Raw genomic sequence first — 17,674 nt, forward strand, 5'->3', positions numbered from 1 at the left:
GATCACAACTAGAGTTATAAAAAAAGTCAAATATTTTGATGGTTAAAATGTTTTGCTTATATGTACTGAAATGTTTATGCAGTTGTGTGGCCTTAGTTCTACGGTACTTTACATCATTGTTTATTGTTCCACAATCATATCTGTTAACTGTTCAATTATGCAGATTTTTTTTTAAATCAGCTCTATGAGGAAGTTGTGTGCTAATTGCTTTGTTCCGAGTTTGACTTTGAATTAGATTAAGCTAGAAAGGTCGATTAAGAATTGAATGGCACAAGCTGCCGCTTCAGTGAAGTATTTTGCTCAATATAAGGTAACTCTAGACTGGCAGCGCTCATTTCAAGTTTAGCAGAAAAGCATTAACTTCTGTCAGTGTTTGGCAAGAATTGCTCCAGAGATAATGATCCTGTCATTTGTATCTGTGAAATCATTGGATGGCGCCCTGCGTTTCACAGCGTGAAATATTTCTCTGGGCTAGCTACTCAGTTGTTATACTCTTTGTTAAGATTTGGTATATTTTCATCTTCTAATTGCTATTTTTGAATATTGTTTTGGCAAAGAAGAGTTAGGAAATCATCATGGTGACACATAAGATAAATCTTTTAAAGAGGAACTTCAGCCTAAACAAACATACTGTCATTAAGTTACATTAGTTATGTTCATTAAAATAGATAGGTCATAGAATCTCTCTCTGTTTTAAAAGAACAGGCCAATGTTTGATTTCATGAGGGCAACCATAGTTTTGGTTGAAAGGAGGTGACAGGGAGCATGAGACACAGTTTCAACTGTCCTGTGTCCTGATCACCCCTCCCAGTTGCTAGGCAACGTGAATAACAACATAGGAAATCCCATCATGCTTTGCACAGCATCAGGGAAAAAAGCCCGGGCAGTTTTCTTTGATGGGGTGGAGCTTAAGCTTTTGTGCAGCTAAAAATAAGGTTCTGATGCTGTAAAACTGTTAAAGAAACACCAAGCCTTTTCAGTGCTGCTGAGTAGATTTTTAGTCTGGAGGTTCACTTTAAGTTTAGGTGAGATCTGCATTTTTTGGAGTTTGCTAAATACTAGAATCCTGGTTAAGGTGAGGCATGCAGGGGGTGGCCGATGCTAGGCATGGGGAGGAGTTAAGATTAGCCATGGGGGTGGTGGTGGTTAAGGTTAGGCGTAGGGGCCGGTTAAAGGGAACCTTAACTGAGCGGAAAATGGATGTTTCCTTTTAAACAATACCAGTTGCCTGGCAGTCCTGCTGATTTCTTAGGCTGCAATGGTGGCTGAATCACAGACCTGAAACAAGCATGCAGCTAATCCAGTCTGACTTCAGTCAGAGCACCTGACCTGCATGCTTGTTGAGGGTCTCTGGCTAAAAGTATTAGAGACACCGGATCAGCAGGTGAGTCAGGAAACTGGTATTATTGTAAAAGGAAAAACACATTCTTCTCAGTCTAGGTTACCTTTAAGATTAGGTGTGGGGGGTGGTTAAGGTTAGCTGGTAGGGATAAGGTTGGGCATTCAGGCAGCGTTGTTAAGAATGGGTATCATAGAAGGAGGGTTCTGTGTGAAAATAGGGTTAGGTTTTGCTGTAGTAAAATATCAGTAATATATACTTATATTTTACTAACGAAAAATACCACTGTCATTTTATCTTATTAAAATACTGATATTCTACTATCTGCTATTTCCAAGCGCCCACATTTTTCCACACCTCTGATTCATGCATGTAATACAAGTACAAAATACATACATAGTTTACGTGTGGTGTGAAAACCTGCAACAATACAGGCATATAAAATAATTACTATAGAAATGAAAAACACTAGAGAGGATGTTGCCCTTGCAAGCTTACATTCTAGAAGGAGCTTGGGTGAGAACTCCAGGTAAGGAGACAAATAGGCTAGTGGAGGAGGCAAGAGGCAAGGAGTCTTGACATCTGATCCAGATGTAAATATATCTGTGAAGGGATATTATTATTTGTGGTTTGTCTCAAGGGGTTTGTTTTAATGCTGGGAATACACCATGAGATTTTTTTTTGCAGATATTTGGTTCGATAGATAATTTTCGGCATGTCAGAACTGATTTTCGATCGTTTTTTCTGATCACATTCTTATAGAAGTGAATGGAAATCGATATGAAAATCGATCGGACAGCAAATCTGCTGAAAAATTCCCAGCATAAGAGTGTATTTGAAGGTTTCAAGGCTTAGAATATTGTGGGTAAGGGGTGCAGTAGCATTCCAAAGGCGTAGTCATTCTGATGAGAAGTCCAGGATGCACAAAAGAGAGGCGGTACTAAAACAGAGATTACGGAAGGTTACTAGGTGGTGATTAAGAGGGGAAAACGTGTGGAGAATCTCGTAATAGAGGGTAAGGAGTTTGAACTAGATGATCTGGGTGATTTGCAGCCAGTGGAGGGGCTAACAAAAAGGACCAGCATTAGCAGAATGTTAGGAGAGGTAGATGAGAAGAGTGGCGGAGTTCAGTAGGGATTTAAGAGATGCCATTTTTTTTAGCGGATAGGATTAGGACAGTGATGGCTAACCTTGGCACTCCAGCTGTGACAAAACTACAAAGCCCATCATGCCTCTGCCTACCCGAGTTATGCTTAAAGCTGTCAGAGTATTGCAATGCCTCATAGGACTTATAGTTCCACCACAGCTGGAGTGCCAAGGTTAGCCATCACTGGGTTAGGGTATGCACAAGCATAGCCTCCTGTGTAAAGGAGGAGTACATTTGAGATATATTATTTTTTAGATGGAAGTAGTGCGATATAGCTAATAAGTAGAGATGAGCTTCTGAGTACTTGTTATGAAACAGATATGAAACAGATGTTTTACAGCTGCAGACCTCAGCGGGCGTGTTTATTTCACCCTTGCCGTCGCCTCTGGCTGATATGTCCCATGTCTCATTCCATTAACAATCCTTCCTCCTTCAGGGTAGGTGCACATATAACATAACGTGAATGGTTGCGTTTTATGTCATGTGCGTTTTTTTTGTGTGCATTTTTGTTGCATTTTTACTGTATTTTTGCTTTACCCTTTTTTTTCACTGCAGATGCATTTTTCAAGCGTTTTACTATTGCGTTTTATGCAAATAACAAGGAAGACAACAGGAAGCAGAAATACATCACAAAACAATGAAAAAAATCGCATGTAAAACGCATGAAAAATGCATACCATTACTTTTCCTTTGACTTTCTTTATGTGCGTTTTTGCATATTATGCAACAAAACCAGCATTTAAAAAAACTCACGCATACAAAACGCATATGCATTTTTTATATGCGTTTTTTCCTGCAGCCCATAGACTTCCATTAGTGGCGTTTTCCGCAAACGCTAGCGTTTCTATTAAGTGTGCACCTAGCCTCAAAGTCGGAAGGAGAAGGCATTAGAATGATGTGGATTGCAGTGGCCAGAGGCGGAGACATGTAAACCCCTCTGCCACGGCAAACATCTAAAACGGGAAAAGTAATAAATATGCCTGTCCCCACCATGCCCTGCCTGCCTTCTTGGACAGGCACATCTATTTACTGCACTACTGGCAATTGGGTAGGGATGATAAATGATATGCAAATGTTTGAGTTCATGCAAATTTATGTAATTTTTATGCAAATATATGCAGCTTGAAAATGGACCAATGAAGTCCCACCCAGGCTTAAATTGATTGCATAAAATTAACATACATTTGCATAAAATCTGAATATTTGCATGTCATTGCTACAATTGGGTAAGATTGCCTTTTTTCATACATTGCTATTTTTGTGTATTGTTGATCTATTTGCTGGAGCTTTGGCCAATACAGATTCTGGAGGCATATTTTTTTTTGGGGGGGGGGGGGGGGGGTCTTGTTGCTCTGGTTGCAAGAAACAATGCTTATATGGTGTTGTTAACTTAACCCATAGTGTGTCATAGTACAATTATTACTATTTACATTCATGGTCATATATTTGAAGACGTGCGGAGTACCCATTGTGTAGCATTATATTTATATTTTAATTGTCTTTGTCTATGAGATACGTTCCTTCAATAAACATACAATACTTCTGGAGTTATAAGCTCAGATGAGTCACTTTGGAGACTGTATGGATACATTTTCTTTTTACTTTGTTAGTATATGGCTGGATAGTGTACTGGGTAAAGGGAACCTAAACTGAGAAGGATATGGATTTTTTCTTTTAAAATAATACCAGTTGCCTGACTTTCCTTTTGATCCTGTGTCTCTAATACTTTTAGCCACTGCCCCTAAACAAGCATGCAAATCAGGTGCTCTGACTGAAGTCAGACTGGATTAGCTGCATGCTTGTTTCAGCTGTGTGATTCAGCCACTACTGCAACCTAAGAGATCAGCAGGACTGCCAGGCAACTGGTATTGTTTAAAAGGAAACATCCCTATCCCTCTCAGTTTAGGTGCACTTTAACCTCCCTGGCGGTAACCTGAGCTACGTTTGGGCTAGCCACCGGGAGCTCAATGCAGAGCAATGGGGCACAGCGGGGGGTTTTACTCAGAATGGACGCAGGCAGCCATTCTACTTCCTATCCACAAAGGCTCTGAATCACTCTGGTGAGATCGCCGTCAGTGATCTCACTACATAGTTACAGCACCACCTGGAGGAGGGAGGGAAAATTGCAGCACCGGAGCCCAGGGAGGTGAGTGAGAGCAGGGGCTGCTGCAGGCATTCTGGCAGCATGATTTGTTTCCTGGTTTTAGGGTCTGAAACGTTCAGAAAAAACCCTAAAATCTGGAAATAATCATACCGCCAGGGAGGTTAAGGGCTCTGCCTCTGAAACAGGTGACCTGGGTTCGAATCTTGGCTCAGTAAGCCAGCACCTATTCAGTTGGGCAAGTCTCCCTAACACTGCTACTGCTTATAGAGCGCCTCCTAGTGCCTGCAGCTCTGGCACTTTGAGTCCGCCAGGAGAAAAGCATGATATAAATTTTGTGTCTTGTCTATATATGGCAACCAACTTGTTTTTTTTTGTTTTTTTTTTGTTGGTTTTGCTCTATTTCTTTCTTGTACATCCCTATTAATAAGGTATAATAAGGCATACATGATAGCTTTCGCCAAAAAGGGGTTATTGGGGTGTCCTCTACGTTTATAGTGACTACAAGCAAGGAAGATGAAAGAAAAGTTGTTTTACTCATAAGTTTGAGGCCTTGTTCACATAAATCACTAGCGCTATTGTTGAGCAATATTTATAGGAGTTTTTTTGAAGCACTTTCACAAGCGCTTTCTGAGCAATTTTTGCTTAGAAATGCGCTTTTCTAAGCGCTTTTGTGGGGCAATGTTTTTTTTTTTCAGTTCCTGACGTCAGTCACAAAGTGAACTCTTTGCCCCGAAAATGAATAAATACTTATTAAATACTTAAATAATAAATATTTATTCATTAAAGTGCTTCAGAAATCGCAATTCAAAGCGCTCTGCGATTTCCCTATACTTCCTATTGAATCACAAACGCTCAGAAAATGGTGCCGCGTTTGCGATTGGATGAGAACATTCACATAAGCTAGAATTGCACTAGCGCTTTTAAGGCAATTTTTAAAATCACCAACGCTAAAAAAAAGAGCTAAATCGCTCTTAGTGTGAACGAGCCCTTTAGGAAATGGGATGACATGAATGCAAAAACAGCAGACAGACAGTGCGGGATTCAACATAATAGTGTAGAGCTCACTAACTGACAGATTTGGATATTATAATCATGTAGATGATGCTGAAAACTCAATGACCATATACTTTTTCTTAGACTGTGACTGGATATGGAGAAGAGGAGTCCTAGAAAGGAACCCTGTGGAACACCAACAGGCAGCTGTGAAATGTCAGCTTAGAGAACAACTGAAGAGAGAAGACTATGGAGGCTGCCTTATGTATTTCCTTTTTAAACAATACCAGTTGCCTGGCAGCCCTGCTGGTCTATTTGGCTGCAGTAGTGTCTGAACCGCACAAGAAACAAGCATGTAGCTAATCTTGTCAGACCTAACAATGTCGTCCGATACACCTGATCTGCTGCATGCTTGTTCAGGGTCTATGGCTTAAAGTATTAGAGGCAGAGGATCACCAGGATAGGCAGGCAACAGGTATTGCTTAAGAGGAAATAAATATGACAACCTCCATGTCCCTCTCACTTCAGTTATCCTTTAGGCTGCTTTCACAGTGGGACGTTAAAGCCCCACGTTACAGCAGCCTGTAACGCAGCCCAACTCACAGGAATAATAAATCAATGGGCTGTTCACAGTGCCCACGTTGCGTTGGAGTATAACGCAGCACGGTAAATGAAAGTGCAGCATGCTGTGCGTTATACTCGTATTTGGCTGAGTTAGACTGTTTGCACATGCTCAGTAATGTTTTTCTTTTTTTTTATTTCCTGCATGCGCCGTTTTCGTTCGATCCGCATGTGTCAAAAAGTATGCATCACGTACACATCAAGAGACTCATAACGCAGATCAATGTAACGTCCAACTTCAAAGCAAACATGCGTTGCGTTAGGGGCACGTTATGCGACTTTAACGTCACATCTAACGCAACGTCTTGGTGTGAAAGAGCCCTTAATGTCCAGTGTTGGATGGGCATGATTGCAGTAGGAGAGAACAAAATTGTTTGCATCATATTTACCATCCAAATTTCTGAGCATTAATGACGCCATTTATCCCTGCCAAATCCTCTAATACATTTTAGAATAGCATCCCCAAATTTGAAGGAACCTCGGCCATGTATAACTATAGCCATGGGCGGCACTACACCGGGGCATTCTGGGGCATGGGCCCCCCTCGGCGATCACTGTGCCCCCCCGCTCAGTTACAAACAGTCAACTGTTTCCAGGCTCCAGCAGCGTACAGTGATCAGGATAGGGTGTGTAAAAAACTCTCCATGTCAGCCTGTCCATGGAAGCGTTAAGTAAACCAATAGTCTTTATCTATTTGCCAAAAAATACCTCACAATCCTTGCAAGATATCTTGTAATTAATGAATCTGGATGATACTTATATTTGTAAAAAAGCAAGTTGTCTCTTCCTTCCTCTGACCGCATGTTCTAACAACAATCAACAGGAATAGAGTCTGAAGAAGACTTACAAGCTGCATTACTGTTTTTACTTTACAGTAGCCAATAAAGTAGAGCTTATACTTTACAGACGGAATTTTGAATCATAATCCCGATTCAAAAGTTCCTGTCTGTAAAATACAAGCTCTTCTCTCCAGCAATGCTTAGCTACTAAGATAAAGAATTACACACACGGTGTTTCTCTCCCACCTGCTGCTTCTCTCACCCCTGGCTTGTAGAGTTGTGAGACACAGGCTGGAGGCTGGAATAATTTGTCTGAGATCTGTCCACACAGGAGCAGCTTGCTAGCAAGTAAGGATTAAAGCATGCTAGCAAACTAGCCAAGTACATCTGTTGTTAACCTTTCTTCAATAACAGCACCATCATTTGGACAATCTTCTCTGCTCAAAAGCCTCCGTTAGTGATGTTTACATTTGATTCCTATCATTGCTGTTAACCACTTCACCACTGAGGGGTTTTACCCCCTGAGCACCAGAGCAATTTTCACCTTTCAGCGCTCCTTCCATTCATTCGTCTATAACTTTATCATTACTTATCACAATGAAATGAACTATATCTTGTTTTTTCCGCCACCAATTAGGCTTTCTTTAAGTGGGACATTATGCCAAGAGTTATTTTATTCTAAATGTGTTTTAATGGGAAAATAGGAAAAATGTGGGAAAAAATTAATTATTTTTCAGTTTTCGGCCATTATAGTTTTTAAATAATGCATGCTACTGTAATTAAAACCCATGAAATTTATTTGCCCTTTTGTCCCGGTTATAAAACCGTTTAAATTATGTCCCTATCACAATGTTTGGCGCCAATATTTTATTTGGAAATAAAAGTGCATTTTTTCAGTTTTGCGTCCATCCCTAATTACAAGCCCATAGTTCATAAAGTAACAGTGTTGTACCCTCCTGACATAAATATTTAAAAAGTTCAGTCCCTAAGGTAACTATTTATGTATTTTTTTTCATTGTAAATTTTTTATTTTTTTATTACAAAAAAAAAAAATGGGGAGTGTGGGAGGTAATGAGTTAATTTTTTGTGTATAAGTAATTCATTTGTATGTGAAAAATATTTAGGGTTTAGTTTTACTATTTGGCCACAAGATGGCAACAGTAACTTTTTGTTTAATGCGACTAGGAGGCTGGGTAAGCGGAAGTACTAGGAGGCTGGGTAAGTTTTTTTTTGCTTTTTTTCACAATGATCGCGCTGCTTAGCGGAAAAGCAGCGGATCATTGCGGGGCTTAGATCAACGAACGGGAATGGATTTTCCCGTTCATTGATCTCCGGGCGAGCGGCGGGCGGCGTGTTTACCTGCGGGAGTGCGCGCTAGAGCGAGCGGGAGCGCGGGCAGCGGCGGGAGCGCGGAAAGTACGGATTTCTCCGTCCCTGGGGGTTAAAGGATGGAAAAAGGGACGGAGAAATTCGTACGGGCGGGTGTAAAGTGGTTAAATAAAACCTGAACTGAAAATTAAAAGTCAAAATAAACATGCACAAGTCATACTTGCCTCCCGTGTAGTCTATTTATCAATCTCATTCTCCTCTCCTGTGTCCAGTTTGTCCACTGTGATCTATGGATTTCTCCGTCCTCTATTTTGAAAATGGCCATTACCCCATAACAGCTTCCTGGTCAGCACACAGTTAAACTGTCATTTGAAGTTACCTCGTGTTTATTTTAAATAATTGTACTCAGTACAGGTTCCCTTTAAGCTTCATATTATAACTTGCGCTAAGGCAAAAAAATTTAAACCTTGCCATACAGATACAAACATCGACTTTTATCACCCAAATGGGCCCCACTAGCCAGCCATCGTGCCCCTTTGTGCATAACCCCCCCCCCCCCCAATTTTTTTTTTTTTTTGAAGCTGGAGCCACCACTGACTATAGCCTGCAGGCATTCATTTTTGTACCCCTCTCCAGCCCTTCGATGAACCAACTGCCTCCTGTTACAGCCCAATGTTTCAAATTTTGGCTCATCAGTCCTAAACACCGAATGCCATTTTGTTGTGCTTCATTTTTTCTGTTTGTATGCATAGTTGAGTCGCTTGGCCATGTGTCCATAGAGGTTTTTTCCATGAAGACCTCTTCTGGACATATTTCTCTGGAGAGTAAATGAGTCCCATGTGTTTCAGCCAATCCTAATCTTCTAGACGTGCTTTGATTTTGAAGTTTCTTTACCCAACCTCTGTGTCTACTGTCTACGTTCCTCAGTGAAGACCATTTCATTGTTCTTTTTCTTTGCATGTGGGATTGATGTGGCTGTGTAAAATGTAAAGCTATAGGCTTGCTATACACCAGGGGTACTCGATGTAAGCCTGGCTTCAGGTGCGTAAAGAGATAATTTGCATATTCAGTAGCGATGCGTTGGGTAACCACAGATGTTCATTTAAAGCTGAATTAAACCTAATACCTTCTGTTTTAAGATGGCAAATCACACCAAGCTTTCTTTCCCAAAGAGATAGAACAGCACATCTTAAAAATGCAGTCTGCCTTGAAACTACCTAGTGTCTTATTTTTCTGTGCTTAGTCTTGCTATGGTATTTGACCTATGTCATGAAGCTGTCTTACACATCCTCACTTTTGTAGAAGTGGCATTTCAACACTACATTGTAAGCCTCCTACACAGTTATTTTTATTTCAGTTAATGACTGGATTTCAACCTACATAGGAAATTAATGTGAGCATGCTTGGTATAATTGGCTAATTATCTACTTAACCATAATCCTACAAAATCTATGACTTTTTGCAAGTGTATGTGTGAGAACAGATACTGGTTTGAAGGCAAAGGGCAATCACGCCATGTATATGTATAAGAATAAAAATGTGAATTTCTGTTTGTGAAAACATTTTTCACACCTGCCTAAAACAGCACTTGCTCAGTACTGTAATGTCAAACATATGCGCAGATAAGATGAAATGTAATAGTGTGGCACATCCCACAAGCATGCGAAGTACCTTCAATGGTTACTACACAGGATAAAACTGGAAGACCAACTTTGCACTATATAAACTGATGTCACTGACGTGTGCTCCGCTGTTTAAAGAGAAGAAAGTTCATTCAAATGGCATGCAAAGAATCACAAGAGCATGCACCTTCCGTCCTTGGATTTATTTCAAAAATCGTGACAATGTAACCATATGGTTAATTCTTCATATTTCAAAGTTGCCAAACAGCATATAAAATGTGCAAAATGTTCTCTTACATTTCTTCAAGATGGTGGGTCATCCCAGTGGAGGTGGGTGGTGGGTATAAGAGTGGCTAAGCGACGGCCGTTTCGCGTCTCCTGACACTTGGTCACGCTGTGGGCCACTAACCAAGGTTAGGCTTCAGGAAGGGGGTTTGTGCAGGAGAGGGAGGGGAGAGGACCTAAACTTATAGATAGAAGACAAGTAAAACACAGAAAAACTCAGCCTGTTTGTATTAATAGATAAATGGGTATCTAATTCAACCTTATCTACTGGTAATAAATCACTGTAATTTGAGCTGACACCTCTCTCTCTAATCTGTGCCCAGTTCAGAGGTCATATGTAAACACAGGAGGTTTAACCCTGTATGTGCTTCCAGCAATCCAGGAAGGAACAGTTCTGCACCATCTCTGAGGACATCTGTACACAGTAACAACAAAATGTTTTTTAGCAAAGTATATTTTCAGAGCCAGCGCTACCATAGAGGCAAATGGCAAATGCCCCAGGGCCTCTGACCTCTGCTTGGCCCCCCAGGTGGTCGTTCTGGCTGTTCCCATATGCCTGCATGTTCAGCTCAACTGCAGTGGCATGCAGGCCCACAATGGCCAGGGAGGGAAGGGGGGCAATCTCCCCCCAGGCCGCCTTTCATTCAGTGATTTAGTGCAATTAGAGAGTAGGCAAGCTGATAAATATACACAGCATGATGCAGAGTTTGCCTGGACAGTCCATGGGCAAACATCTCTCTTGTCTCTCCCCATTGTTATAATGACTGCATGTGTGGATAAGGTGTTATAGAAGTTGAAAAGTTTTTGACAGTCCCTAGACTCCAGGAGGGCTGCTTTCTGACTTGTGTTAGAGACTGGCAGGGACAGGAGTCCTATTACAGGCAAGTAGCCCACAATGGCCAGGGAGGGAAGGGGGGCAATCTCCCCCCAGGCCGCCTTTCATTCAGTGATTTAGTGCAATTAGAGAGTAGGCAAGCTGATAAATATACACAGCATGATGCAGAGTTTGCCTGGACAGTCCATGGGCAAACATCTCTCTTGTCTCTCCCCATTGTTATAATGACTGCATGTGTGGATAAGGTGTTATAGAAGTTGAAAAGTTTTTGACAGTCCCTAGACTCCAGGAGGGCTGCTTTCTGACTTGTGTTAGAGACTGGCAGGGACAGGAGTCCTATTACAGGCAAGTAGCCCCTGTGTGATGTGGGACTGCAATACAGATGAGCGCTCTGCTCCATCTCAGGCTATTCTCAATTTCTCTCCACTCCTCCTCTCTCTGGGCTAGTACACGCCAATATCGCAATAGCAATGGCTAGCAATTTGTGAGTGTACTTTTGTAAAACGATTTTCAGAGCGATTTTTGAATGAATCGCTCCAAAAAATGCTACATGCAGTGTGTTTGTGATTTTGAAAAAATCACAACGCTGCTGTGAGAACACCCTCACAGGGTAACATTAGCCAAGTGCTTTCCAAATCACTGTTGATTTGAAAAACGCTCAGACGCACTCTTGGTTGGCACCAGCCCTCCCTCATTCACCTTTGTTTCCTTCTTCCCCTAGTGCTGGCTGGCTGTGTCTTCTTGTCATACAGGAAAGCTAAATAAAAGTGCAATCCTGGTGATTTTTTTTAAATGTTTGAATAGTTGACTGAATAGCTTGTTGGAACATGGCATACGTAGCTTTTGTGGGACTTTCTTGGGCGACACTTTTAATTTCTTTACTGATTGATTCTGCTGGTATGTCTCTGTTCTGGTCCAAGGGGGGTGTCCACCAACAAATCTCTGCAGAGGGGCCTGATGTAGTTACACCCCTACCCAGCTGCCTTGTAATAACTTACCTGTCCCTGCAGCAGCTCCATCCCGTGCTCCCTCTTCTGCCACGCAGCCTGCCTCTATGACCCTGTGCAGGTTATTTACACGTAACATGTGGCGGGTGGAGGAGACACAGGCAGCAGGGCTGAAGGCAAAGCACAGGATGAAGCAGATGATACAGGGGAGTTATTACAAGGCAGCTGAGCTACACAATGTGCGGGGGCCATGGGAGAAGTCTATGCGAGACCACGAGGGGAAGCAGTCGGTTTGGGGGCTGACTTCGCTGGGGGGGGGGGTATAGGGGGGCACCAAGTTACTTTTGCCCAGGGCCCCCGTGTGGCTTAAACCGGCCCTGGATATTATGCTGCTGTTTTTCTTTTAGGGCAGAGAGGAAGTCCTGGGTTTAGGTCCACTTTAAGGTGAGGTGGCAGAGGAGAGGACTTTGTGTGAGAGTAGGATTACCTGTAGTAAATTAGCGGTAACATTTATCGATATTTTACTATCAAAAATGAACACTGTAAATAATTAACTTTGTAAGTAGTAGAATATCTGTAAAAGTAAGAATAGTTTCCCTGGTGCCCGTTTTTCACAAACACGACACCGTTGTTATGGAATGCCCTCCTTGTTGTACAAATGGTTCTCGGTGAATGATTCCCTAAAATGAAATACGGACAGTGTTTAGTAGAATGTGACAGTAATGACATTCCGCTTCATTATTTCAGCACACAAGTCATTGTTAAAATTACATAAGTTTGAACAGGAAATATCCATCCTATTTCAAGACGAGTCAAAAGTAGAATACTTTTAATGATTATAATAAATATCATCAGCAATGTTATAGTAATAGTAAAAACTGTCAAGGATAGTAATTGAATGGGATAAATGCAAACAGAAAACAATTAGCATTTGTTTATTTGTCATCAGCATAGAAATAGTCTGAAAATGTTAGTTTCCCATTTATGAATAAGTAGTATAGTTAGGGCCACATATTGTTAATTTTGATGTGCAGGCATACTGTTGTGCTATAATGAAATGTTTTCGCATTGTTGTTCACATACTAATGTATGCAAATGAAAACTTTGTAAACTATGTTTAATAATTGCTAGTCTTCAATTTGCTGCAGAGCTGCAGTCTAGTGATTTATCACTCATCCTATTTTATTACAGGAGGGAAAAAAAGATCACCCCAGAGAAATGTGGACGGTTCCCTTGGCTGCTTACACTGTGCTAATGAGGTGCCTTCGGGAAGGGGTAAGTCTGCTTTCTTGTCCTCTCTAGAAATCCTCCACTGTAATAACCCCTCCAGCATTATGTGAGAACTGTAGCCTGCAGCAGTGCAGCATCCTGTCAAGTAAGTATAGCTCTGGAATTTAAATAGCACTAAGCAGGCAATGGGCCGCTGCATTGAAAAAACAGATAAATCTACTTTTCCCCACAGCTTAGAATTAACATGTTGTTAATTAACGCCAAACCAAGACACAGGAACTAAATGTTCTTCTGAGACGGAATATTACGGTAGATTATTACTGCTCTTCTGCAATGACTTCCGATAGACCTCAATCATACAGAAGTCCATCGATGTCAGAAATCATAAAATGAAATCACATGTTGTGGATGCCTGTGGTATGACAAACTAATCCTGCGAGGCCTTCAAAAGTACAGATTTTCCAAAAGTAGAGCAACAGTTTTACTTTTCAGTTACACACTTTTCAAGTGTTCTTAAAAAGATTTGCTTCAAAACATGAATTTGTTTATAGCTGAAATGTGGGTCCCCACGGCCCAACCCAAATTAAGGAGAATAATGTGTAATCACCATATAAATAGATTGCTGTAGTAGTCTATAAAAGCCCACTTGACATTGTTTTCTGCTCTCGGCACAGCCAAGGGCAAAAAGCATTCCTCCCTTGGCTAGAGGAAACCTGATAAACATTGTTCTTTTGACATGATTATAGCTTGCAGATCAGTAAATGTGAGAACATCGCAAAGACTTAATACTAGACAAGAAAAACATTAAAATCTAATGCAACCACATGGAAAACATTTTCCATTGTTTGGCCTTCTTCCAAGATACAGCAATGAACATGTAGTTAGCTGTCAGTGTGTGACATGGGGACTCTTGGGCACAGATAGTAAACAGTCATTTGGTAATATCTCCAAACCTTTTTAATACTGCCATGAGACACGCTTGTGCATTTCATTTATAAGGATTCATACTGACACAAATATTTTTTTAGTATTTTATAGGTTGTTGAAACATTAAAAATCTGTCTTATACATAACAAAGGAAATGTGTAATTCTAATCTGTTTGCCCCTTTAGCAGTCCAGTATTTCAGCTGTGATGGGATGCTGTCACGCTCAGTCTCTAATAGAAAAAACGTAGCTCCCACTGTTCTGAGCTGAGTAAGAAGGAAAACTCTCAGTGCCAACATTTTATTAAAAGGCATACCTCTGACACGTCCCTTGCCACATCCCCACTCAGGCCTGATTTTAGGCATGGTCAAACCAGGCAAATGCCAAGCGTGACCATTGCAGGTGTGTGTGGTGGGGTGCTACTCAGAAGACACGGCTGGCAGGACCCAGAGAAGATGGAGTGTACTCCATCTTCTCTGGGTCCTGGTAAGCCGTGGGGAGGGTGGATAAAGAGGGGCCACTGGGAATGCAGGAGACATAGCTATATCAACTTTTCACCAGAAAGGTCTGCTTCATATACTTTGCATTAGATAAGGGGAATGGGCAGCAGCCTACTTGGTCTGGTGGGTGGAATGAACCGGCGTGGTAAGTTTCTCTATGGCACCACAACCTTTTGGTATACCAGTGGCTGCAGATTGTCTAAGGCCTCGTTCACATCATTCGCGCTTCCGTGCGCATTTGGAAGCGCGTATGATGTTCTGAAACGCAGGAACGTCAAAAGGGCATAGACTGCCCTTGTACCGTTCACATCTACTGCGCTGTGCAGCAGTACGATGCACTAGGAAGCGCTTGCATACTGCTGCCTGCATTTTGCCCAGAAGCGCAGAGCTGACCCCATCACTGTCAATGGATGGGATCAGCAGGGCAGCGGCGCAGATGGCGTGCGATCGTATGCATTGTGTTCGGATCGCACAGACATCTGCGCTAGCTAGATGTGAACGAGGCCTTAGTGAGGGATTCTCTGCTGTGCTCATTCTCCATTGACTCCAGTATAAACAGAAATGTGATTACAAGAATCCATATTTTTGTTTACATTTTTGCGTATACAGTAATCTAGATTATGGACATATTAGTTGTATTGGTCTGTACATGCAACCTAATAGAGGGTCTCCTGAGGAGGAAGGAAGGCCTGCTAAAAGCTATGCAACATAAAAGTGGCAAAGTTTCTTGTTTTCTTTAGCAAGGTTATTTTGAAACTATTAAAAGAACCCTGAGATGTAAACTACTGCAGCATTCATATTTACCTGGTTCTTCCTCCAGCCCGATGCAGGCTGAGGGCTCTCTCGCTGTCCTCCCAGGCCGCTCCGTTGTCCCGTGGTCAGCTTCGGTAAATTGGCCAGTCGTGCTTCACTGCACATGCGGTGCCCAGCCTTACATGTCCCCTTTTTTGGGGGGAGCATTCTGCATCTGCGCAGTAGTACCGCAAAGACACCGACAGGGGTGTGTGCACGGTTGGGCCACGCATGTGCGATGGAGCACGACTGGCCATTTTACATCAGCTAGCCACAAGACAATGCTGCAGTTGGGGAGGACGGCGAGGAAGCTCTTAGCCTGCATAGGTCTAAAGGAAGCCCCAGGTAAGTATAAATGCTGAAGAAGTTTGAGGTACAGTTCCCCACTGCTGGTATGTATACTTACAACAAGGAGCGTAAATATACGTGTTAGTTTTTTACCTCGACTTTCCTGATCGCTGAACCACTGCTGTTCGTTTCCGTCGCAATCCTGCCTTTCAATGATTGGTGAATGGGAACAGCTTGTTCCCAAACCTGGTCACAGTGCCTGTGATGAATGAAAGCCGGCGTCAGCAAGACATTGGCTTTCCTTAACAAAGTTAAAGCAAACACTGTATTAACACTTACTTACTTGAGTGTATTGCACCCACATACACTTTTATATATAGAATTTAATACATTTTTAAAATAATTTTTAAACCCTTACTCCCCTTACCTTATAGTTACCAAAATAAAAAACTTGTATTAAAAAAAAAAAGACACCATTTAAAAAAACACAAAAAACATACATAGTTACCTTATGGACTTTTTAATATGTATGTCATGAGGGTATATTACTGTTATTTTGCAAATACACACTTGTAATTTTTGATATAGTGTTAAAAATCACAAAACGGAAAAATATACCTTTATTTCCAGATAAAAATTATCGCCATACATTGTACTAGGGACACAATTTAAACATTGTAGTAACTAGGACAAATGGGCAAATAAAATGTGTGGGTTTTATCTATCGAAGCACGTTTTATTTTGAAAACTGAGAAATAATAATTTTTTTCTTATTTAAACTCCCTCGTTTTAGTCACATCACCCTTCCATCATAGAGAGTCCCCGGTGTGCTACCTATCCCAGGATTCTACCTCTCTACTCCAAAAGTCCCCTCATCCATTAAACTCACGTCCCATGCTAACCCTTGTGGCCCTCCCAGAAGAATACTGTTAGTACTCTTTCTTCTGGGAAATTAATTAGCATCTCAATGACAAAAGATTTTCCCAACTGTCCTGATTGGACCTTTGCCCCCCTTATGTCCTGAGGCAAAATGCGTACTTTAGGTCGGGAAGAATGTACTCTCTGCAATCTTTCAATTAAGAGTACCTCCTCACTTACCCATCTAGAATGAGGATAAGTGGCTGAATATGGACTGTGTAGTATTGTCTCGTATGGTGAACCATGTAGTGAGGATGATGCTACCTGTGTTGGCTCTCCCTTTTCTGGGATCGCTCTCCCAACCCTCTTTGTCACCTGAAAATGTGACTGGATCTCGATTTTTAAACCAAAGCCCTTCTGCTTTCCAGCCTATACGTGTGTATAGTTGTCTCAGAGACACCCTCTGTTGGTTGCTCCAGAGTGTGATATTGTTCCCTGCTTCTCTGCTGGAGGAGAAGTGACGCTTACTGCTCGTTCCTCTCCTATCTAGAACCATCTCACTCCAGAGAACCAAGACAAGGTAATCCTGAACAACACACTTCACCTTTTGCATGTACCCATTGTACTGCACTGTACCTTTTAACAAGACTTTGGATCGGTGCATTGGTTCAGGGAGTGTGACATTCCAGAGCAGATTTAAGCTGCCGTTCACATCACACTTCCAGCACACTTGACCCTTCATACCTTTAACCAACATTGTGCCATGAAATTTGTTTCCACCTGGCATGAGTGATCTTTTCCTCCTTACCTGTTTGGTCCAGTCGGGCCAATCAGAAGGAAGTGCAAAAGGATCAGTACCTTTTTCTCCAAACATTAACATGCTTGGGCCTTGTGTTCTCATTAACCCCTTATTGTTCATGAGAATGTCCTCTCCTCGGTCTCCTAGGACAAAATGGCAACCTAGGATCACCATCAGCATGGTACTCTTCATTATGAGAGCACCTCCTTGGGAAAGAAAAACATTAGCAATTTGCATTATGCTTTGCGCAGTCAGTTTTTGTAGTCTCTTTCTGATCTCGG

The 17,674-nt window shown here is 41.7% G+C and overlaps 1 protein-coding gene across 4 annotated transcripts in view; it reads left to right on the plus strand.

Annotated features, from left to right (window-relative positions):
• Nucleotides 1-17,674, plus strand: part of ULK4 (unc-51 like kinase 4) — an 892,004-nt gene that overhangs the window by 273,996 nt on the left and 600,334 nt on the right. For all 4 annotated transcript variants that reach the window (XM_068236316.1, XM_068236318.1, XM_068236315.1 and 1 more), the window contains one exon: nt 13,193-13,276. In XM_068236316.1, coding sequence (XP_068092417.1) covers nt 13,193-13,276 — 84 coding nt within the window. The remainder of the gene's footprint in view (nt 1-13,192; nt 13,277-17,674) is intronic.

Source organism: Hyperolius riggenbachi, chromosome 5 (genome assembly GCF_040937935.1).
Source record: "Hyperolius riggenbachi isolate aHypRig1 chromosome 5, aHypRig1.pri, whole genome shotgun sequence".
NCBI lineage: Eukaryota > Metazoa > Chordata > Amphibia > Anura > Hyperoliidae > Hyperolius > Hyperolius riggenbachi.